Source organism: Balaenoptera ricei, chromosome 6 (assembly GCF_028023285.1).
Source record: "Balaenoptera ricei isolate mBalRic1 chromosome 6, mBalRic1.hap2, whole genome shotgun sequence".
Classification (NCBI taxonomy): Eukaryota; Metazoa; Chordata; class Mammalia; order Artiodactyla; family Balaenopteridae; genus Balaenoptera; species Balaenoptera ricei.
This window is the reverse complement of record NC_082644.1, coordinates 91,476,004-91,499,860: the sequence shown is the minus strand read 5'-3', so window position 1 is coordinate 91,499,860 and position 23,857 is coordinate 91,476,004. Positions and strand designations below refer to the sequence as shown.

The 23,857-nt window shown below is 37.7% G+C and overlaps 1 protein-coding gene across 2 annotated transcripts in view; it reads right to left on the bottom strand.

Annotated features, from left to right (window-relative positions):
* TMEFF1 (transmembrane protein with EGF like and two follistatin like domains 1) overlaps window positions 1-23,857 on the bottom strand; it is a 146,007-nt gene that overhangs the window by 14,821 nt on the left and 107,329 nt on the right. For both annotated transcript variants that reach the window (XM_059925191.1, XM_059925186.1), the window contains 2 exons: window positions 13,337-13,485; window positions 10,991-11,056 (listed from right to left, as the gene is read on the bottom strand). In XM_059925191.1, coding sequence (XP_059781174.1) covers window positions 10,991-11,056; window positions 13,337-13,485 — 215 coding nt within the window. The remainder of the gene's footprint in view (window positions 1-10,990; window positions 11,057-13,336; window positions 13,486-23,857) is intronic.

The window sequence follows — 23,857 nt, the reverse complement described above, 5'->3', positions numbered from 1 at the left end:
GTTACTATAAAAAAATTCAAATAATACAGAGAACAAATAAAAAAGAAATTTAAAATCACTTGAAATCCCTCTAACCAAAGAGAACCATTGTAAACATGTTAATGAACATCTGTTTGGACTTAGGCATACTGATTTGAACTGAATTGTGTTGAACTGAAGAAAATACGAAGGGTGGTGAGTAATACCACTATCAGAAATGGGAAGAGAGTCAGGAAGGAAAGACAGAAAAGGGCAGGAAACATGAAGGCATGGAGACCCAGTCTTCTAAATCAATGATATTCATTCATTCATTCATTTCTCTCTCTATCCTTATTTGTCTCTTTCTCTCATCTAGTTACATACACACGTACTCATTCACATACTCACACAATCTGGAATGGATTTTTTTTTTACTTTTTTTTCTGGCATATACTTAATACTTTAGTCCTCAGCTCTATGGACCCAGAGTTCCCCAATGTTTACAGGCCTGTCCGTGTGTAGGAAAAATTCCCAGGCTTCCTGCCGTTTCGTACAGTTCCAGCTTACAGATTCTGTGCATAATTAGCTGTGTGACGTTGAACATACCACCCTCTCTAAGCCTGAGATTTCACAACTGTAAAGTTAGGACCACAACAGGACTATACTTCATGCAGTTTTGAGAGGATTATGTGAGATAATTAATGCACGTACAAGACCACTAAACGAACCAGCTCTCCATGTAGCACATCATGCAACAGCAAAGGCTTATCTCCCCAAAATACAAATAAAGTGTTAATATAATTGGAAGAAAGTTAATGGAGACAAATTAAGAAGGAATAAATAGGAGGCTATGTGTGTATCTGTTTATATAAGTGTGGGGAGAGGAAAAGCAAGGGAGAAATGGGAATAGAAGTACCAAGTGTGAAAAAACTGAGAACTGAACATGTAGATTTTTCTGGAGATCAAAATTTACACACAAAAGGAAAAAAATTTTAATGATTATTAAGCTCAAAGATAACTACAGCAGGGAGTATCACGTCATCCTTAACAAGACAAAACTTATATCACTTTACCTCAAATTTTATATATTTACATTATACTAATTTATGCCTAGGAAGAGAACTAAACTAGGAGAAATCCAACACGTAAAGTCTCAATTTTAAGGGTATCTCTGCTATTTTGTAACCTTAGTCAAATCATTTCTAAGAGAGTTGAATGAGATCAGCAAAGTTTATCAGAAGTATAATACAAGACATGTACATAATTTTTTATTTTCTGGTAGTCATATTTTTAAAAAGTAAAACGAAATAAATTTTAATCATATATTTTATTTAACCTAATATATCAAATAAATAGCATTTCAACATATATAATCAACACATAAAATTTTGATAATTTACATTCTTTTTTCTCAAATAGGTCTTCAAAATCTGATGAGCACTCCACACTCACAGCACATCTCAATTCCGACTAGCCACATTTCAAATACTCAATAGCGTCACATGTGGCTAGTAGCTACCGTATTGGACAGCACAGAATAGATGACTTACTCATTTATCATCATGCATCACCTTTCATATGCCAGGGACTCTGCTAGGTGCCAGGGATAGAAAAACGGTTAAGATATATCCTGTCCTCAAAGGGCGTATAGGGTCTCCTCCAGCTCCCAAACTGTAATTCTGCCGTGGCAAAAGAAATCAATCCCTCCTTTGGGCTGCTATAACTCTAGCACCCACTTCTGTACTGCAATACTCACGATATTGTCTTATAACTATTTAGGTTTTTTAAATCAGTCTCTACCATAAGACTGTGAGCTCCTTGAGAATCTAGATGCTTGTATTACTCATTTCTGTATAACTCCTGACACCTAGCATGTAGTACTTTCTTGCTATGGTATCAAGCCAAAAGTACTATTCTACCTTCGCAATCAAGCCATTAAGTGACTCAAGAAATGCAACTGTCTCCCACAGTGCTTATCACCACCTTGCAACTTCTCAGAACATGATATTTTCATGGTATGGTATACCAGGAAGTATATAATAATGGGATTATAGAGACTGAGGTTATGTACTAACCTATAATAACAAAGTCCTATAAAGTGTATAACAAAAAGACCATATTGGTCTACAGAGGCTGTGGTAATGTACTAATCTACCATAAGAGAGTCCTAGAAACAGCAGGAAATTTCAAGAATAATGCAGAGCTGAAAGCGATCAGAGAATTCACATGCATGATAGCAATAAAAAAAAGTTAACTAAATTAATAATGGGTTTTGAGAAATTAAGAGACAAAGTATGACACCAATAGCATTTATTGAATGAATTAATAAAGAATGTGGTCTCAAGCTCTAGACAAAGCAAAGCCATATAAAACATGGACACGTCTATTAAGACTTTGAAATCTGTGTCTATTCCAGAGTCCAAATTCAGCATCCTGCTCAGTGCCAGCACTATTCATTCCTTTATCCTTACATACTATTTCTGTGCACATCCATATGCTCAGCTAAGCTACAGAAGGTATAAAGAAAAAGTGGTCACAGTCCCTGCCCTTAAGAAGCTTATAATCAATTTAGGGAATCACACAAAAAGCTGAACAGCAAAAGGGAAGGGGTCCCACATGAGAGTGCACAACAAAATACCAAAAGAAGGTTTTATAATACTAGGTGCTAAGGAAGTTCACATGCAAAGGAGAACTCATTTTAGGCAAAATAACCCAGGGAAGGATTCATAGAAAAGGTAGGACTCAAGTTAGGTCTCAAAGCATAGACAGATTTAGACAGAGGAATGGTGGAAACCAAAAGACAGGTATAACGCACCTGTTCTCACTCTCAAGAACGAGAGTGAAATGGACCTAGCAAGAGCTGTACATTCAGACTGGAGAAAGGTGTAAGTCAAAGTTGGAAAAATAAGCTGAAATCAGAGTACGGAAAAATTTGAACCTCAGGTGAGAAATGTTTTCTTAATCATACGGACAGAGAGGACCCTGAACTCCTCCTAGCTGGAAAGCAACACAATGAAAGCCACATTTTACAACAGAAGTTAACTGAGAGTGGTTACCTAGGGCTGGTGGTTCGGAGGCAATGAGGAGTGACTAATGGGTGTGAGGTTTCTTTTGAGGGTGATGAAAAATGATCTAAAATTAGATTATGATGTGATGCTAGTACAACTCTGCAAATATACTAAAAAAAAACACTGAATTGCAGTCTTTAAACAGGTGAACTTAATAGTATGTAAATTATATCTCAAAAAGCTGTTAAAAATTAATTGGAAGATAAAGGTAAAACCAGGTGACCAATTAGGAGGTTACTACATAATCCAAACTGTGGCACTGAAAAGCTTGAGCTCAGAAGTAGGAATAGATATTAGAAACACAGAAAAAAATAAATATGGCTGGAAGATGCTTTGGAAAGTAAATGAGCTCAGAAACCCAGATCTGAAAGGGTCCTTGGAGGCCATTTGGTCTGATGAAGGAATTTCTTTAGGTATAGCCTCGAGATCCCATTTCTACTTAAATACTTCCAGAGATAAGGAACTCAACATAATACAGTTAATTCCAATACTATCAAATTTTCCTCATGTTAAGTGAAATCTCTCTCTCATTAACTTTGTGTGGATTTCCCCATGTCTGCTCACCACCTAACCCACTGCCTACCAATTTTTTTTCTTAAGGTCAAACTCCCCCAGTTCCACCCTTTATATAGTCTGAAACAACCAACCCACTAACATTTAAGTGCTTAGTACAACAGAACTGTCCTCCTTATTGAAGATGCTCCTAATACAGAATTGTGTAAAACAACTTTACTTCAGAGAGGATAAACAATTGGTCAATAAACATACAAAAAGATGCTCAACATCACTAATCATTAGGGAAATGGAAGTCAAAACTATAAGATAGCACCTTAACACCCATTAGGATGACTACTACCCCAAAACCAGAAAATAACAAGCATTGGCAAGGATGTAGAGAAATTGTAACCCTTGGGCACTGGTGGTGAAAATATATAGCAGTACAGCCACTAGGGAAAACAGTATGGTGCTTCCTCGAAAAATTGAAAGTAGAAGTACCTTATGATCTAACAATTCCACTTCTGGATATATACCAAAAAGAACTAAATGCAGGGTCTCAAAGAGATAGCTATATACCCATATTCATGGTAGCATTATTCACAATAGCTAGAATAGGAAGCAACGCAAGTGTCCATCAATGGATGAGTGGATAAACAAAATGTGGTATATTCATACAATGGAACATTATTCCGGCCTTAAAAAGGAAGGAAATTCTGACATATGTTATAACATGGATGAATCCTGAGGACATTATGTTAATTGAAACAAGCCAGTGACAAAAAGACAAACACTGTATGATTTCTACTTATGTGAGGTACACAGAGTAGTCAAAATCATAGAAACAAAAAGCAGAATGGTGGTTACAAGGGCTGAGGGGAGGGGGAAATGAAGAGTTGTTGTTTAACGGATATAGTTCCAGTTTCACAAGATGAAAAGACTTCTAGAGATGGATGGTGGTGATGGTGGCACCACACCATAAATTTATTTAATGCCATTGAACTATACACTTAAAAGTGGTTAAGATGGTACTAGTTGTTATATATATTTCACCACAATAAAAAAAATTGCAAAAATGACTCTAATGTGAGCCTAATGACAGGAGAGAGAATGTAGTAAACTGAGTTCAAATTCAGACCTCCAGTCCTCCGAAAGGTATTTATCAAGCACCTATCATGTTCCAGGCAAGATGGTAGTTCCTGGAGGTTCAGGCAATGGCAGTTCAAACAAAATGTAAGTGCAAAGACCCACTAGGCAGCTGAACGTATGAAACTAGTTCTTAGAGAAAGATTAAAGCTAGAGAACAAGTGTTCGCCAAGGTGATAGCTGAGGGCAAATTAAATATTCTGAAGAAAATTAGAGAAAGCAGGCAAGAGAAAGCAGGCATTATTTCCACAAATCCCTACAGTTAAGAAATTCAATATATTCTTTCTTGCTTCCCCTATACCACCCTGCACCCCAAGCTTCATCACTAACACATCCTTCCCTAACCCGAGTCTCCCTGGACCCCAACAGAGAATTATTTACCTAGGTAGAAACTCTTACCTACCCTCCAACACCCCCTATTCTCTCATGTCTAAATCACACTCTTTTCCTTATCAACCCTAACTCTTTCTTTCCTGGTCTTTCTACTCTGCCCAGTGAAACACCTTTTCTAATGTGCAGAATTCTCTAACAGTTGTGATACAAGAGAAAGAGCACCAGGGCTTAGGGTCAGAAAGTCTGAATTCTGATCATTGCTCTGCCATTCTACATGAGCCACAAACTCTCACAGTTTCAGCTTCTTCAGCTGCAAAATGACAATAATACGGCTGTGATGAGGATTAAATATGAGTAAGCACCTGGCACACAGTAGGGCGGTGCTGATTAAGAATTGTTGAGTGGATGAACACCCTACTGTCACTCATGAACCACATGAAACATGCTACAGACAGGCAGACTCACCAATGGCAAGAACTTTTAACACAGCCAGGCTACTAACAATGAAATTAGAAAACAAAAATATTTACAATCACCATAATAACACTGATAAGGAATTCAGTGACACAGCATTTAAAACTTAAAGTAATCCTAGGTAGTAGATATCACTGCCCCCATTTTATAGAAGTGATCACTGAGGCTCAGAGAAATCAGGCCACACAGCCTTTAAGTGTAGACCAAGTCTGACTTCAGAGCACAAGCTCTTAACCATCACACTATTACTTCACCAAGCTACGCTGGGAGATGGGTAAGGAATGGACAAAAGTGGTATGTCCAAGCACCTGTTCTCTAGACCAAGTAAATCAGATAACTTCAAAAAGGAAAGATTAAAAGGCATTAAAGATGTAATAAAGCACAGTTTCAGAAACCACAGCAGAGATGTAGCCTCACACAGCAAGAACTGGGCACAGTCCAGCACAAACAATGCACTCGGGCAAGTTGTGACAGGCTCCATGAACAACAGCTGCAACTGTTAGTCTCTGAACAATTATAAAAAGTGTGCTTGGTCACCCATCGGCTCCTTCCACCCACAGAGGCATGCAGAAACAAATCTGCCACCAGCGGCAATGTTTTCAAATACAAAGGGGAGTACGGTTCTAAGTGATGATATTGTAAGAAAGCCCAGCTCCGGATGGCTTATCTGCAAAGCCCTGTTTCACTGGCAATCTGTCCTGGTCCATCCATACTCCACTCAAATAAAGCATCAGGAGTTGCTATTAACAACCAAGACATGCACCTAGAAGGTGCTGCTGAGGCGGAAACAACATCATCAATACTGCATAGGTAACTCTAGGGCTCATTATTTCCACAAATCCCTACAGTTAAGAAATTCAATATACTCTTTCTTGCTTCCCCTATACCACCCTGCACACCAAGCTTCATCACTAACACATCCTTCCCTAACCCGAGTCTCCTCGGACCCCAACAGAGAATTATTTACCTAGGTAGAAACTCTTACCTACCCTCCAACACCCCCTATTCTCTCATGTCTAAATCACACTCTTTTCCTTATCAACCCTAACTCTTTCTTTCCTGGTCTTTCTACTCTGCCCAGTGAAACACCTTTTCTAATGCACATAAACTCATCCATCTCCACAGCTGTTTGCTTAGGAAGTACTCCTTTCATCTCCCTGATATACCAAAATCACATCACTCCTCCATCCCCCTTCCTTTCATCTTCCCCTGCTGTGCTCACCACCTGTCACCTCCAGATCAGCATCCCATTCTCATCTCCCAACGACCGCCCTCCCGTAGGGGTCTGTACCATCCACCTACGCAGCCTTCTAACCATCCTCCTCGTGACGCTCCACCACGCTCCACAACACACACTCTCACCTTCCTTCAGTGATTTTTCGCAACCTTCTCAGGCTTACCTTTTGATGAGGCAAATTTATCAAGGCCATTTTTAAAAGGGCATATCAAATAAGCTGTATTAATATGGTTAGATTTTAGGCTGTATGAAAACGTCTTTGGATAAAAATGGCCACATTAAAATGTCATTTGCCACAAAGGAACTTTCTGGGTAGATGGAAACGTTATAGACTACGATAAGGTGTAGTGCAGATGGGGTATATCCATTTGTCAAAACTGATAGCTAACATTTGTGCATTTCAGTGTATGTAAATTACACCTCAAAAAAACACCTGTAAAATAAGAATAATGATAATCCACTGGGTAGAGATACATAGGCAAAACAAGAAAGACAGAATGCTCTTAACCGTTGATGGTGCTTGGGTACGTGAGGGTTCATCATACTATCCTGTTCGTTCATGTTTGAAATTTTCTACAATCAAGTTTTTAAAATGTCACCTACCCTGTTCCCACACACCTCATGCTCTGCCATCATATCCCTTTATGACTTCAACATCTGCAACCAAGCTTCTAACACTGCAATTTCAATATTTACCACAGGTTTTCCAACAGCCCAAGAAAAGCACTAATTCACCCACCATGCTGGACATTCAAATGCTCCATTTTGGGAGCACTCTTCTCCAAGAGCTCAGCTTTACAACGTTCTTACTGAGCACTATCTTCCAGTTTTTCTTGCTGATGCTGTGCCCCTGCTTTTCACTTTGTAGCCTCCATTCCTAGACCCTGCTTACCTAGTCTTGGTTGTGTACTGGGGACACAGATATTTACTAAGGGGCTCCTATAAATGCTTGTGAGAAAAAAGCAAAACAAAAGCAAATGGGTAAACATACAAAATAGAGTTACCTCTGACCTCTATTCCTTACTACTAGCACATGTGTTAACTCTTACAATCTGGATTTCATCTTCACAACTCTATAGAAACTCCTTGGTCCAAGATTACCAATGATCCCCTTGTCTTCAAATTCGATGCTTGTCATCTAAGTCCTTCATGCAGCATTTTAAACTACTAGGCAACCTTTCTGTTTGACTTCTGTGCCACTGTACTCTTTATTTTTTCCCTCTGGATCCTCTTTCTGCTTCATCCTGGCCTCCTCTCCTTTCTTTTTTCTTTCCTTCTTTCTTTTTTTTAAATATTTATTTATTTCTTTATTTTTATTTTTGGCTGCTCCAGGTCTTAGTTGCAGCATGCGGGATCTTTGTTGTGGCATGTGGGATCTTTAGTTGCAGCATGTGGACTTCTTAGTTGCAGTATGCGGACTTCTCAGTTGTGGCATGCAAACTCTTAGTTGCAGCATGCATGCAGGATCTAGTTCCCTAACCAGGGATCAAATCCAGGCTCCCTGAATTGGAGGCGTGGAGTCTTACCCACTGGACCATCAAGGAAGTCCCTAGCCTCCTCTCCTTTCTAAATAACAATGCTGTCCAACAGAACTTTCTGCAACTCTTGATATGTTCTATTTCTGTGCTGTCCAATATGGTAGCCACGGGTCACATGGGGCTACTGAACATTTGAAATATGGCTAGTATAACTGAGAAACAAAACGTTTAATTTTATTTTATTTTAATAAATTTAAATTTAAATAGCCATGTGTCCAGTGGCTACCCTACTAGACAATACAGCTCTATAATCTCTCTCACTTGTTCTCATGACTTCGGTTATCACCTCGACTGACTCACAAATTTATGCTAATAAGCAAAGTCACCTGGGTGAGTTCCACAAGCAACTCAAACTCCAAAATAAAATTAATCACCTCCTCCCTTACCTTACCCCAAACACCTTTCCCCTCCCAACATTCTTACTTCTACAAATAGAATCCATCATCTAAGTCATCTGAGTTTGAACTCTTTATCCCCCATATCTAAGCAGGAATCTATTCCTTTTGAGTTTACTTAACTGATCTCCCTGCCTCTAGTCCAAAGTATATAATAAGCACAATTCCTGCCAGATATAATGCATTCAACTGGTTAACTTTGTTGTCTTGCCTTTTTCAAATATATAATGATTCTGCCACTGCCCACAAATGAGGTTTAAATGCCCTAGGATAACACAGCATTCAAGACTTTACACATGGGAATTCCCTGGCAGTCCAGTGGTTAGGACTCAGCCAAAAAAAAAAAAGGCTGTACACAATCTGGCCCCAAGCTACTTTTCCAGTCTTGCCTTCCACTTCTGCCTCTTAAGCCCCCTACTCTCCAGCCAAAAAAGGATTCCTTATCATTCTCCAATACATTCTCTATCACAATGTTTGTTTGCATCCATACCTCTACTCATGCTCTTCCATCCTCCTTAAATACCCTTTTGACCTCTGTTCAAATCCTAACCATCCTTCAAGGTTCAGCTCAAATTCCACCTCTTCCATGAGTTCCTCAAATCTTCACCATCCCCCACCAAATAGTAATCTCTTCTTTTCTGAGTTCTCACTGCACTTTTTAACAGCACTACATTTATGACAATAACCCATTTCTACTTTGTTAGAATTAGGTTATATTCATTTCTTATTGTATCACAAGTTCTTTAAAGATGGATGTCATGTATTAGATATCTTTCTATCCACCAATAATTTCTAGTAAAATAACCAGTATAAAGTAGGCACTTAGTAAATTATATCTACTGATTATGATAATTTCATTTGCATTACAGACAAATTCTTATGTGTAAAGAATGTTCAGTATCTCAAAAATGGCTTAGGCACTAAATTATCCCTGTAATTTTATCAAAGGCAGACAAGTATTTTGGGTATACACAATTCCCCAAATTGCCTTAAGTAGGAGCTTCTACCTACTGAAAAAGAGCCTTCCTATTCTGGTCATGTACTATCAGTATAAAGAATAAAACTAGCACTGATCTATTATGTCTCCTATGAGAATACAGAGACTTCTTCTTTTAAATATAGCACTTTTTATCAACAGAGGAAACTGATATGTCAGGGGCTCATGGGATATAACTGATTCAAGTGACAGAAATAACAAATTATTCAAAGATAATAACAGCTACCATTTCTTGCACACTTATGAGTATGTCAGATACTATTCAAAGCACTTGACATGCATTATCTCATTTTACTTTTATGACACTCTATGAGATAGGGCCTGTTATTCTCATTTTATATATTTTTTAGAAATTAGGCATAAAAGGTAGATCACATATCTTTAAAAAATTGTCCATTAGTATAACCAAACAAATGCGTAGAAGATGCACACGTGGAAAAGCAATTATACAGAAGCCTTGGTCTAGGATCCCAAGATGGAGACCTGCTTTGGTTCACTAGATATAACCTCACTGAGCCTCAATGTTCCCACTGGTCCTTACCCCTCAGAGTAGTTGTAAGAATCAAATGAAATAATGAATATGAAAATGAGGAGTGAAAGAGCACTGGCCCTGCAGTCGAAGGACCTAAGAATCTGACCTTTACTACACATAAGACTTTGTACAAATAAATCCTACAGCTTCTTTGAGCTGCATCCATTCTTTTGACAAGTGTGGAGCATCTATGTAAGTACCAGACATTCTGCTAAGTGTTAGGAATCCCAAAGTGGACATGATAGATACAGTCTCCTGTCCTCACAGAACTCATAGCCTAGAGGGGGACACAGATGAGTAGAAGAGATGGTTATACTTAGAGCAGGTTAAGGGCTTGGATAGGGGAGCATGTAGGAGAGGCACCTAATCTAGATTTAAGGGTCAAGGGACAGTTCCCAAAAGGAAATGACTTCTAAGGTGAGACTGGAAAGATGAATATTAGGCAAAGAAGAGTTCCAGGCAGAGGGAACAAGGTTCAAAGACCCATGCACAGAGGGTAAGTGTTAACAGTAGATTCTAGAGAAGTAAAGAGGATTTTACAAGCAAATATGAGAGAACTTTCCATATAATTTCTTACAACTGCATGTGAATCTATAATTATCTCAATAAAAATTTCAATTTAAAAAAAGCATATGTGAAAGTACTCTGTAAACTGAGAAGTACCTTAACTATTTCAGTATTATTACTAATATTCAACTGTATACTGCTACAGAGAGCAAAGTTAGAAAGGTCGTTATAATAGAAATAGAACTACTAAGGACAGCTAGTGACCATATTTCAGTAGTTGGCCAATATTTGGGAAATTGTGATTCAGTACCTTTCACATCTGGTCGATATTGTAGTCCATCATCTTTCTTTCCCAACAAACTAGTGTCATCTGTGTCTGTAAGAGAAAAGTTTTCAAATTAAGATACATATGATATATAAGTCACACCATGAAACTCCTAAATATTTCAAATGCTCCAGGTCCTTCCCAACTCTCTCCACTTATCCTGCTCACATTTTCTAACACTCTCTTGATCTATTGTGCCACTTCTATCTCAGTCTCAAGGCATCCCAGGTATAAACGCACTCTGCGTGATGAACAGTCTTCTGCGTGATGAACAGTCTAACTTCATTCAGACTTCAGCTCAAATATCATCTCCTTAAAAAGTCTTCCCTGAAAAAAAAAAGTCTTCCCTGTGTTAACTGAAATAACACATACCCTGAAGAGAAAGGATTAGCCCTTTCTCCAAGGGACAATGGTCTCAAGATTTACCTTCTCCCACCAGTTTCCCTGGAAAAATATCAGATTAAGATAAACATGGAACCTCAACTGTTGTCAGACAAAATTTACTATAAAAATGACCTCTGACTGATTAATTGTAGTAGGACAGGAAGACTGTACATGAACCATAAACACCTGTTGAGAAGCACAAGCTTCAGCTTCCCAGTACTAGCGGGGGGGGAGGGAAGGAATACTCGGGTGTAAATGGGAACCAAGACAAAAATTAAGGACCAGCTACTCCTAACTCACTTCCAAATCGGCATGAGTTTCAATTAACAAAATCCTCAAACGACCAACTGTTCTGAATTTGAAATTCCAGACAGTACCATTCAATCACATACCAGTTCCTCAGAAAAGATATTCTCTCTCTAAGCTACTCTTTAACCTACCTACACTCTAAATGCCACCCCATGAAAGAAAAGCAAACCATACTACTTCTTCCACCTATAAGGGGTCCCTATCAGCAGTTTCCTGTACCATGTGCACACCTGACCCCCACGTGGAAACCCTATGATGAGCTTCTTGGGCATTCTTCGGTAGCTGAGACCACAGATATTGCAATCAGTTGTTCAGTATTTCACAAATAGCTTGCTATCAGTATAAAGTAGCAAACTTTGGCTTGCACCTTTCTTTCCCTTAGCTCAGATAAAAAACATATCCCTTTAATAAGTCCAAAAAAGGGACGGGGCTTAGAGGGAGGGTCGTTAGACCTCGTAAGCAGAAAAGATGCACAATCCTAGGCCATGAAAATGTGTGGGGCCCTTGTTTGTTACTAGGAAATGATATATTATTTCAGCCCATGTGTGTATTACTGAGGAAAAAGGTTGAAAACCTGTGCCTTTAGTGACTGGATATTTCTAGTAGGAAAAGAAACCAAAATTCATTCTTAGTTGGTATCATGGCTTCTAAATGATGGCAAGAAGAGAAAAAGAATTTTAAACTGAAGGTAATAATTTTTCCTTACATTCTATAACTTCACGCCAAAATCTCTAACAGTGTATAATATGTAGGAGCAAAAGCTACAGAGAAAATGTGAAAACAAAGTAAACTATTATTCTCTAGAAAAAAAGATGAAAAAAAATATGGTTGGGACTTTCCTGGCAGTCCAGTAGTTAAGACTCTGTGCTCCCACTGCAAGGGGCATGGGTTTGATCCCTAGTCCAGGAACTAAGATCTCACATGACACACAGTGCGGCCAAAGAAAAAAAATATGGTAATACTTATAGTTTTACTATAATTAAAATAAGCAAATTCTTAAACAACTAAAATCATTACAAATTTGAGACAACTTTTAAGAACTATAAATATATCTACAAGTCCATGTTAGGATCAGCTTAGTAACTAAAATAAATAAACCAAGACCATTGTTTGTATCTTGAGATAATGAAAATAAGTGGGAAAAAAAAGCTAAGTTAGTAACAGAACAAAGAAATTCTAAAATATATAGTAATAAAAAAATAAAGCATCAAAGATTTCTCATTTTCCAGGGCTTCCCTGGTGGCGCAGTGGTTGAGAATCTGCCTGCCAATACAGGGGACACGGGTTCGAGCCCTGGTCTGGGAAGATCCCACATGCTGCAGAGTGACTAGGCCCGTGAGCCACAACTACTGAGCCTGCGCGTCTGGAGCCTGTGCTCCACAACAAGAGAGGCCGCGATAGTGAGAGGCCTGAACACCGCGAAGAAGAGTGGCCCCCGCTTGCCTCAACTAGAGAAAGCCCTCGCACAGAAACGAAGACCCAACACAGCCAAAAATAAATTAAATAAATAATTAAAAAAAAAAAAAAAGATTTCTCATTTTCCAAATTTGGAACACTACCAAAATGTACAAATAAGACTGCAGACATGTGATATTCAATATTAAAAACAGGTCTCTAGATAAGTAGAATGAATTTTACCTGTGCAATGACCAAGATGCCTTATATCAATTTGTTCTTGTTTTATACAAGATGCTTCTCGAACAAAACAGGGATTGTTATAGGAACTCCCATCAGAAGCACACACAGGATTAAAACTGTATCCACTGCAATCTATGTTACATACACACCTGTTGGAAAAAAACAAAAATTACCTATATTTTACAACAAAAGTATTTCACAATGCTGTAACAGCAAAAATGAGCAATTCTTTTTTTTTTTTTTTTTTTTTTTACTTTTTAACTTTTTTATTGAGGTATAGTTGATTTACAGTATTACATTAGTTTCAGGTGTACAACACAGTGCTTCAATATTTTTAGAGATTATTCTCCATTTAAATTTATTATACAATATTGTCTATATTCCCAGTGCTGTACAATATAACCTTGTAGCTTATTTATCTTATACATAGTAGTTTGTAAGCAATTCTCTTTTTCTGCTTTCTGTAACAGAAGTCAATACATTGTTTTAAGTCACTGATAAAAGTTTAAGCAAAGTGAACCCTCAGCTAACAATTTCTTTCAGGTGAGAATTTAGAGATAATTTCATCCAGATATTATTAATCCAGTGGTTTCTCTAAAATTTTCGTATCTAGAGATAATAATCAAGAAATGTCAAATGTCAATGACATTAGTTAAAAAGCAACATGGTATAGCAGAAAGGACACAGAATTATAAGTCAAAAGTCATGAATCTAAATCCTAGCCCAACTAATAACCAGATTTGTGTCCATATTCTCCTTCTAAGTCTTAGTTTACTGATCTGTAAAACAGAGGTAATAATATATGTAACCTTACCAAATAATTGGGAAGATTAAAAAACATAATAGATATAAAACATGTAAAATAGAAGACCCTCAAAATTGCTTCCTAGCTGCACATCCACCTGTAAAACTGAGTGTCCACTTAACACTGAGACTGCATTATAGAGAAGGCCAAGAAAGTCCAAGGTATGGTCACTCCTCTCAAGGACAGTAAAATCTAACTCGGAATATAAAAATAAAAAACACAGAGACTCTCCTGCTTCCAGCAACATGGTGAACTCAGAACCTGTACTAATCCTCCTAATGAAAACAACAAAAAATACTGGACAAAATGTTTCAAAACGCCCTCAAATGCATTCGTAAGTTGTCAAGAAAGCAAGGAATTTTAAGACAAAAGTTATATGAAGACAGGAATAGAGAAAGGTCAGTTAAGTTTACTAAAGCTGATTTTCACCTTGAAGGCATTTACCAAACTAGGTAAATTCAATTATCAATTTTTTGGTTTTGCAGGCCTCTGAGAACAGAAGATGAAGAATACTGACCTACCTAAGGTGGAGAGTCTAAAGACCCTAGAAAAAAGCATGAGGGTAGAGTATAAATGAGTTGCCATATTCCAAGGGGGCTGTTTTAAAGGAAAAAAATATTCTGCTGTGGTTTACACAGCATTGAAGACAGGGGGAAAAAAACATCTCCCCGAGAATTCAAAACTGTAAGCCGGCCCTCACATGAGTAATTACGACTTAAAATACTGCTTGGGTGTTCTGAAAAACCTCAAGTCCAGAATTTATTTTAAGAGTCAAAGACTGGAAGGGGCCCTAGACAACTGACAAAAGTAAATGCAATCCTCTCTGGAGAAACACAACTTTATTATCCTAGACCTCAAACATTTCCAAGATACAGTTCTGAGAAAAACAAGTATATCACACACGTGCTCACTCACTCCCATACCCACAAGAGACAAGGAAATAAAACACCATGGGCAGAGCAAGCTGATATGAAAAAGAAGCAAAGAGAACTTCTAATAAATAAAGAATGCACTGTTAGAAATAAAAAATTCATGGGCAGATTTAACAGGAGATTAGATAAACTAAAGGTGAATCCGTGAACTGGAAGACAGGTCAGAGGAAACTACCCAGACCATGGCAGAGTCAAAGAGACAGAACACATGAAAAAAAAATTAAGAGACATGGAAGACAGAGTCACAAGAGCTAATAAAAATCTGACTGGAGTTCCAGATGAGTTAAAAGAATAAGGTGGGGGCAATATTCTTGGCAATTTCTCAAACTTTCTAAAATTAAAGAAAGATACTAATCTAAATAACCAAGAAGCCTAATAAATTCTAAACAGGATTATTAAAAAGGAATCCAGACAGTGAAATATCACAGTGGAATTTCTGTAACAAGAGCAACAAAATAATATTTTAAAAGCAGCCAGAAAGAAGAGAAAGATTACCTTCAAAGAAGCAAGAAGAGAGACAGGTGTCTTCAAAAGCAATACTGAAGCCAAATTGTTTATTTATAGCCAAAAGACAGTGAAATAATACCTGCAATGTGCTGGGATAAAATAAAATTCTATGTAAAAAGAACTATCTTTCATGGTTAAGTGTAAAATAAAAATAATTTGGAAGAAGTAAAAATTTAGAGAGTTTGTCGCCTGCCAACTGTCAATAACGGAAATTATAAAGGCAGTAGAAAAATGATCCTACAAGTAAGATCTGAGATGCAAACATAAATGAAGAACAAAAGTGTAAATATATAGGTAATATTAACAAAATATTGACAATATAAAATAATGACAACAATGCTCTGTGCTGCTAAATTTTTTTTAAAACAGTAAATTAAAATATTAATAATGATAGCATACAAATTGGGAGGGAATGAAATTACAGTATTTTAAGAAGAGCAAAGATATTGATGAATTTTAGACGGTGATAAGTTGAATAAGCATGTTAATGCTAAGGTTACCACCAAAAGGAGTATGTATAACACTGAAACTAATAGAGAGAAAAAAATTCAAAAGAATGCAAGAAAGGAGAAACGAAGGGAAAGCAAGACAAAAGTACAAAATAAGATTTTTAAAAAATCAAAGTACATCAGTATTTATTTTATATATATATATATATCTTTTTTTTTTTTTTTTTGTCTGTGTTGGGTCTTCGTTTCTGTGCGAGGGCCCTCTCCAGTCGTGGCAAGCGGGGGCCACTCTTCATCGCGGTGCGCGGGCCTCCCACCATCGCGGCCTCTCCTGTTGCAGAGCACAGGCTCCAGACGCGCAGGCTCAGCAATTGTGGCTCACGGGGCTAGTTGCTCCACGGCATGTGGGATCTTCCCAGACCAGGGCTCGAACCCGTGTCCCCTGCATTGGCAGGCAGACTCTCAACCACTGCACCACCAGGGAAGCCCCTATATATATCTTTTTTAATTCTTACCTTTTATTTATTTATTTATTTTGGCCATGCCACGGGGCTTGTGGGATCTTAGTTCCCCAACCAGTGATTGAACCTGGGCCCAAGGCAGTGAAAGCGCCAAGTTCTAACCACTAGACCACCAGGGAATTCCCTATAATATATTTAAGTGAACTAAACTTTCTAGTTAAAATACAAAGATAGTTAGGCTGGATAAAAATACAAAAGCCAGCTATATGCTGCTTGTAAGGGACATATTCAACTGTAATGATATGGGTAGTTGCCAGGGGCTGGGGGGAGGGGGGAATGGGGGGGGGGTTACTGTTTAATAGATATATTTTCAGTTTTACAAGATTAAAAGAGTTTTGGAGATGGATGGTGGTGATGATAGCACAACATTATGAATGTATTTAATACCACTGGACAGCACACTTAAAAATAGTTAAGATGGTTAATTTTATTATCTGTATTGTACCAAAATAAAAGAACTGTGAGAGATATATCATACCTGGAATGGAAGAAACTTAGTATGGCTATATATCTATATATATGTCAAACATAAGAGGCTTCAGGGCAGAAAAGATTTATGAGAAAGAAGATCCCTCATAATAAAAAATTTTATTCACCAGGAAGATATAATAATTCTAAATATTTTTAAATAGGCTCAAAATCTATAAAGCAAAAACTGATAAAATCACAATGAGAAACAGCCAAATCTACCACAGTAGATTTTAACATGCATCTCTCTGTAACTCACATATCAAACAGATAAAATATCAGTAAAACTGAAATAACTAGAGATGAAAGGACATAATGCTGGGATTTTCTTTAAAATACTTCCCCCAAAAAAGGTGGAGGGAAAAAGAGATAAAACAAAGTTGGATTTTTTACACTAACTGAAACTGAGTGATGGGTATTTGGGGAGGGGTCCACTTTATTTTTTTCTCCTCTTCTACATGTTTGAAGATTTCGTTAATTCCTGGTGAATTAAAGACCTAAATGTGAAAGGCAAAACTACAAAAGACTTAGAAGATCAAATGTAAGAGACCAATAAATTTAACTTTGAAATAAAGAACACCTCACAAAGAGAATAAAAATGACAATCTGCAAACAAAGAAAAAAACTACAGCCCATGTAACCAGCAAATAATCAGTATCCAGAATACATATAAAAATTAATTTAAAAAATGACATAGAACTTGGAAGCATATAAAAACAATATATGTAAAAAGGTGTTCAATCTGCTCAATAATCAAAAAAATGTAAATTTAAACCACAATGAGATACCATCACATTCACTAAACAGCAAAAATTAAGAGAACAATACCAAGTGTTGACAAGGATGAGGAGCAAAGGGAATTCTTACCCTCTGCTGAAGGGAGAACTTACTGGTACAACCACTTTGCAAAACAGGCATTACCCGGAAAAGCTAGACATGCACATGCCCAATAATTCCACTACTGAGTAAGGCCCTTGAAAATCTCTTACACATGTGCACCAGAAGACATGCATAAGAATGTTCACAGAACATTATTCATGAGAACAGAAGACTGGAAACAATCCAAATGTCCATCAACATTAAAATGGACTATAAAAGGATGTGGAAACTTTAAGCAACTGAATTCAGCTAAGCAACTATGAGCATTAACATGAATAAAACTTTAAAACATAATGCTGAACAAAAGAAGGTACACATAGTATGATTCCACTTATACAAAACTCAAAATCAAACAAAAGCCAAGTAATATATTATTAGGAGGGTTATCATGTGATAAAACCATAAGGAAAGCAAAGGAATGATTTCCACAAAATGCAGTAGAGTGGATGGATCAAAGAAAGATGCAGTTGGGGAGGGTCACAGGGCTGGGGGCAGCTCTAAAGTATTGACAATACCCTATATTTCTTGGCTTGGAAGGCAGGAGTCACAATTTGTTTCATTTTTGCACATTAAACTAAATGTGTAAGTTTTTCATAAACTTTTCAATATATGCTCTGTTTCACAATTTAAAAATTAAGGCACCATAAAAAAAACTTTAAATTCATAAGAATATTTACTAACAAGTCAAAAATGGCTTTTACATTTTTAAATGGGTGGGGATGGAGAATATGTGACAGAGACCATATGTGGTCCCCAAACCGTAAAATACTTACCATCTGGTCCTTTATAGAAAAATTTTGCCAACTCTAGGTTTAAGGAATAAATGGTGACCAATGGAAGAAAGTATTACAGAACAGTTTCAGGGATGAGAAAAGGCTGAGCAACAAAGGCAAGATCCTGAACCAATCTAGTAAGGAGAAACGAGTGACTCGGAAGAGGGCACTGCAGCTCAACAGGAACCTCCTTGATCATGTGTAGAAAAGGTCCATGTAAGACCAAGAGCTGTGAGAACAACCATTGCTAATGTTTTCAATAGCACGTGACGAAAGAAAATGAAACCACCATCTCAAGGAACGTCCAGCTCAGTGAAACAGTGAGGAGGGGAGGACAGTATTAGACCCTAGATGCCACTGACACTACTGATTACAGCGGTTCCCGTTGTTTGCACACTGGCAACGGCAGCAGAGGGCAGGATGCTCAAGCACAGGAGTGTGCACTAAAATGGAAAGAAATCGCTTCAGCAAACATGTCAAATTCAAAACATTTAACAACCACTTACTCTGCACCTACTGTGCAGGGATAGTCACATTTGCCTCTTTAATCACGACAACAAATTATGAACAGGGAAGCTGAATATGAAAGACGTTAAAAACCCTTAGATCACAAATCTAATGAGTGACTGAGATGGTGTTCTCCCCACTCATCACAGCTGTCACATAAAACAGACATCTCAGCAGGGAAAGTGACAGATGAAAGGAGATAAGTAGTTATTTTCCACATTTATAACATGAAAAATCTTTTCACTAAATTGGTCTTGCTTTTCTCTCAAACACACCAGGAACACTCCCGTCTCAGGGCTTCCCCTCTTCCCGGAACACTTTTCCCTCAAACATCCACTCGGTTTGATCCCGCACCTTTTTCAAGTTTTATCTCAAATATTAAACGAACAGCCAAAAGTTAAATCACTAAGCATCCATTTAAGAAATTAGAAAAAGAGCAATGGAATAAATCCAGTGAAAACAAAAAAAGATGACATGGATATGGATATAGATTTATAGATACATCTAAACAGAAATAGAAAACAAAGTTACAACAGAGAAGATCAATAAAGCCAAAAGTTGGTCCTTTGAAAAGACTTTCAAATCAACAAAGCAGGATGAGAGAAAAAACAGTAACTGGACTTAAAAAGACTACAGATTATGGTTTAAAAGATAATAAAAGTTTATTGTAAACAACTTTATGCCAGCAAATTTGAAAACTTCGGTGAAATGAATAAGCTTTAAAAAATATTAACTGTTAAATTTGACCAAAAAAGAAATAGAAGCTGAATGGTACTAAAATCATTAAAGAAATCAGTTTAAAAAATGTCCCTCAAAAACAGCATCAGATCCAGGTGTTTTTTTAAAAAGAGTTCATGAACACATTCATTCCAGTCATTCAATAAATAGACATTTCTGTTCTTACACAAAATCATCCAGAGAATAGAAAGAATACTTACTAATTCATTTTATAAGGCCATATAACCCCCAAAACAAGTTAAAGTAACAGATTAAAACTCAGTGAATAAAAATGAATAAAACAAAACCTCATCCTTATAGCAGATAGAATACCAATAATGCAAGCCACAAAAAGATACTGCAATCATAAAACAAAAATAGGATGCTATGAAAAAGCACCATGAGAACAAAAATGAGCTCTAAGAAATTAAAAAGTACAGGAGAAATGACAAATTCAAAAAAACAGCAAAAATTTTTCTAAATAGAAAATAGGAGAGAAAAGAAAATTAAAACACTAGTCCAGAATGTCCAGCATCCAAATAACTGAAGTACCAGAAATAGAAAAGAGAGGAAAGGAAGTCATCAAAGAACTAACTGAAGAAAATTTCTCAAATCAGAAGTCAGTAAGATTCTAGGAACTGTGAAATTTCATTATACTGAGGACCAAAAGGAGATTCTACATGCTTCAAGAGAGAGAAAACAAATCATATACAAAGGACCGTGAATCAGAGTGGCTTCAGACTTCAACTGGAAGCTAGAAGCCAACAGAGCAATGTTTTCACAATTCTGAGGGGAAATTATCTGCCACCTAGAATTATGCACTCACCAAGTTATAAGTCAAGTATTAGGTGTAGGATAAAAACACCTTAAATATAAGGTCTCACCTTGTACCCTTTCTCAAGAAGCTACTGAAAGATATACTAAAATGGGAGAGTAAAACAAAAAAGTTAAAAGTAAAAAATGCAAGAAACAGAATATCCTATGTAGGAGAGAGGTAAAGGAATTTCTAGGATGATGCTTGTGGTATAACAAAAAATATGTTTGGTCTTTGTCCCCTGTTCCTGGCAGAGCTCCTAAAACCCTTGGAACTTTGACAAAAGAGTCTTTTGTATGCTAATGAGATGACTCAGCTCTTTCCTTAATTCTAAGTCATTTTAGCAAATTATAGAACCTTAAGGGAGGTCGTAGGAACCTCCAGATTCGTAGTATCCTAGGCAGAAGTGCAAGGAACCTCATTTGCAGCTGGTGGCTAAAGCAGGGGCAATTTGTGGGTCTAAGCCCTTACCCTGTGGGGTCTGTGCTGACTCCAAGAAGTGCATAAAAGAAATAAACTGTAGGACACCCAGTTGGTGAAGGAGAACTGGAGAACTGATTGTTGTTGGAAAAGACACAACATTGAAGGAAGATTCCAAGATGACAGCTATATTAAGAGGGCAACCAGTCCACACTGAAATTTTTCTTTTTTTTTTTTTTTAAATTTTTGGCTGCGTTGGGTCTTCACTGCTGCACACGGGCTTTCTCTAGTTGTGGCGAGTGGGGGCTACTCTTCATTGCAGTTCGCGGGCTTCTCATTGCAGTGGGTTCTCTTGTTGCAGACCACTGGGCTCTAGGCACGCGGGCTTCAGTAGTTGCGGCACGGGGGCTCAGTAGTTGCAGCACGCAGGCACTAGAGCACAGGTTCCATAGTTGTGGCGCACGGGCTTAATTGCTCCATGGCATGTGGGATCTTCCCAGACCAGAGATCGAACCTGTGTCCTCTGCATTGGCAGGTGGATTCTTAACCACTGCGCCACCAGGGAGGTCCCCATACTGAAATATTGATAGTTGCACTCTGTGGACAGTCGTATTGCTAGATGCCATTACCAAGATGCCTACTACCCTCTTTTTAGCCAGAGGACAGAATGCCCAGGTAAGCCTGGCTCAGATTCTTAATTGTACTTGCCTTGATGAAGTTCCTGCTCTCCCCTTCATGTCAACTACCTGAACCAAACGAGCACACTCATTTAACTGACGTACTCCTGAGAGCTGGAGGTAGAAAACACAGAGCAGTCCACTCTCTGACCACATTTCTGCCAATCATCCATACCTGGTGACATGAGAATCCTGCCAGATGTCTCAACTATGAGCCCTATGACATTCCCCATAACTCACTCAGGGTCTTGCCCACCCGCTTCCCCAGAAGGGAATCTTGTAAACCAGGAAGCCAAAAGTCAGACTCTGACACAGAGACTGTTCAATGTGTCTTTTTCCGTAAGCTTTCATCTAACAGTGCCAGCTAAGTCAACACTCGGTACTGTGAATTTGGCAATATTCTATTTTGTACCCTAGGTGTTACGTACATAGGTGTAGTATTCTCTAAATTGCATGTGTATGTTTTAAACACATCTGTATGCAAAATGTACATTTTACAGAAAAAGTTTTAAATAAAGAGTAGAGCAGTATGTATAGTGCGCTGCCATTAGTTTAAAAAAAGGAAAGAAAGAGAATACGTGTACATACCTGCTTGTACCTGCAAAAAATACCTCTGGGAGATTAAGAAACAGATCACAGTGACTGCCTCTAGTGAAGACAATTGGGTGGCTGAGGATCAGGGGTGGGGTGGGAAACAGACCTTTTACTGTATAGCCTTTTAAAACTTTTGAATTTCCTAACACTATGAATTTCAAAGGCATGAATGCATACATACATACATGAATAAATTCAATGACTTCTCTGATTTAGCTCTAGGATTTTGGCAAATCACAACTCTGAGTCTTTAATAATAGCGATAATACCTCAAACACTGGTGACAGAATCAAATAAGCTTTTGTAAAAAGCCCTTTGAAATCATCAAATACTATGTACGTCTGAAAGGTATGATTATTGAAAAATATCTATCCTGTCTCTTCCTTTCTCCTTACTGTACATAGAAAGTGTCATTCCTTCTCCATATGGTAAGTTTTATTTAGCAGTTAGGAAAACACTGGCTTAAACTAATTCATGTGAAGCTATTTAGATTTCAGAAACACCTAACGAAGCCTGCAACAAGTTCACCTGCTACAAATTCCTCACAATACTACTAGTGCTTTTCACACATGTTAAACCATCACAACGACCCTTTGTGCGGCTCTAAGTGAACAGGAAAGCCCTGTGTGAACTGCCACGAGTTCAACAAGACCTATAGAGGGACCCTAAGATACCCAACCTTATGGCAAGTTCATCCAACATAGAAACCAGCAAGACAAAGTCCCTGTACTCAGGGAGCCCACAATCTGTTAGTGATCCCAACAGTATTTAAGTGCTATGTGGAGGTTGTTTTTCTCAAGACCAAGGGAGGAACACAGAGTTAGTCACCTAACTCATAGGGACTGCAGAAACAGCAAGGGAGGCTGCTAGGAAGAGGTGCTGAAGTCATACTTCAGCCAAGCTGGAAGGAACAGTAGGAATTAAACAAGTAGATATACAGGGGTGGGACTTCAGGCAGACAGAATAACAGAGGCAAATCATCAAAGAGTAACAGAGCATTCAGCAAACTGCAGGAGGCCATGGGGATACTGTGTTCTGCATTTCTGGACAAATGAGCCTGTCATTATTAACATCTGGGTTATACTTGGTATAAAATAACGTTTAATAGTGTTTATTTCCTGTTATCAGAGCATAAAGGACAACATACAATTATTTTTCCATTATAATCTAAGGGGCCTTGGTAGAAATTTATTAAACCTAAATAGTTTTGAAAGTCTAAGATTCCAAATATCCAGAGTCAGGCAATGTTAAATGATGAAAATTATTGTCATCTCTGATTAGGAGGAAATCAGAAGCGAAGAGTAGATAATGGTAGAAAAGTACTCCTTTGGTTGTTCTTTTTTTTAAAAGTATATGCAACTTCCAGAAAGGAGGACATTAATGGAGACGACAGATGTATAGCATTACTCTCTCTCTTTAAACAACAACAAAAAAATTTCATTCCACGTTCTGAGGGAG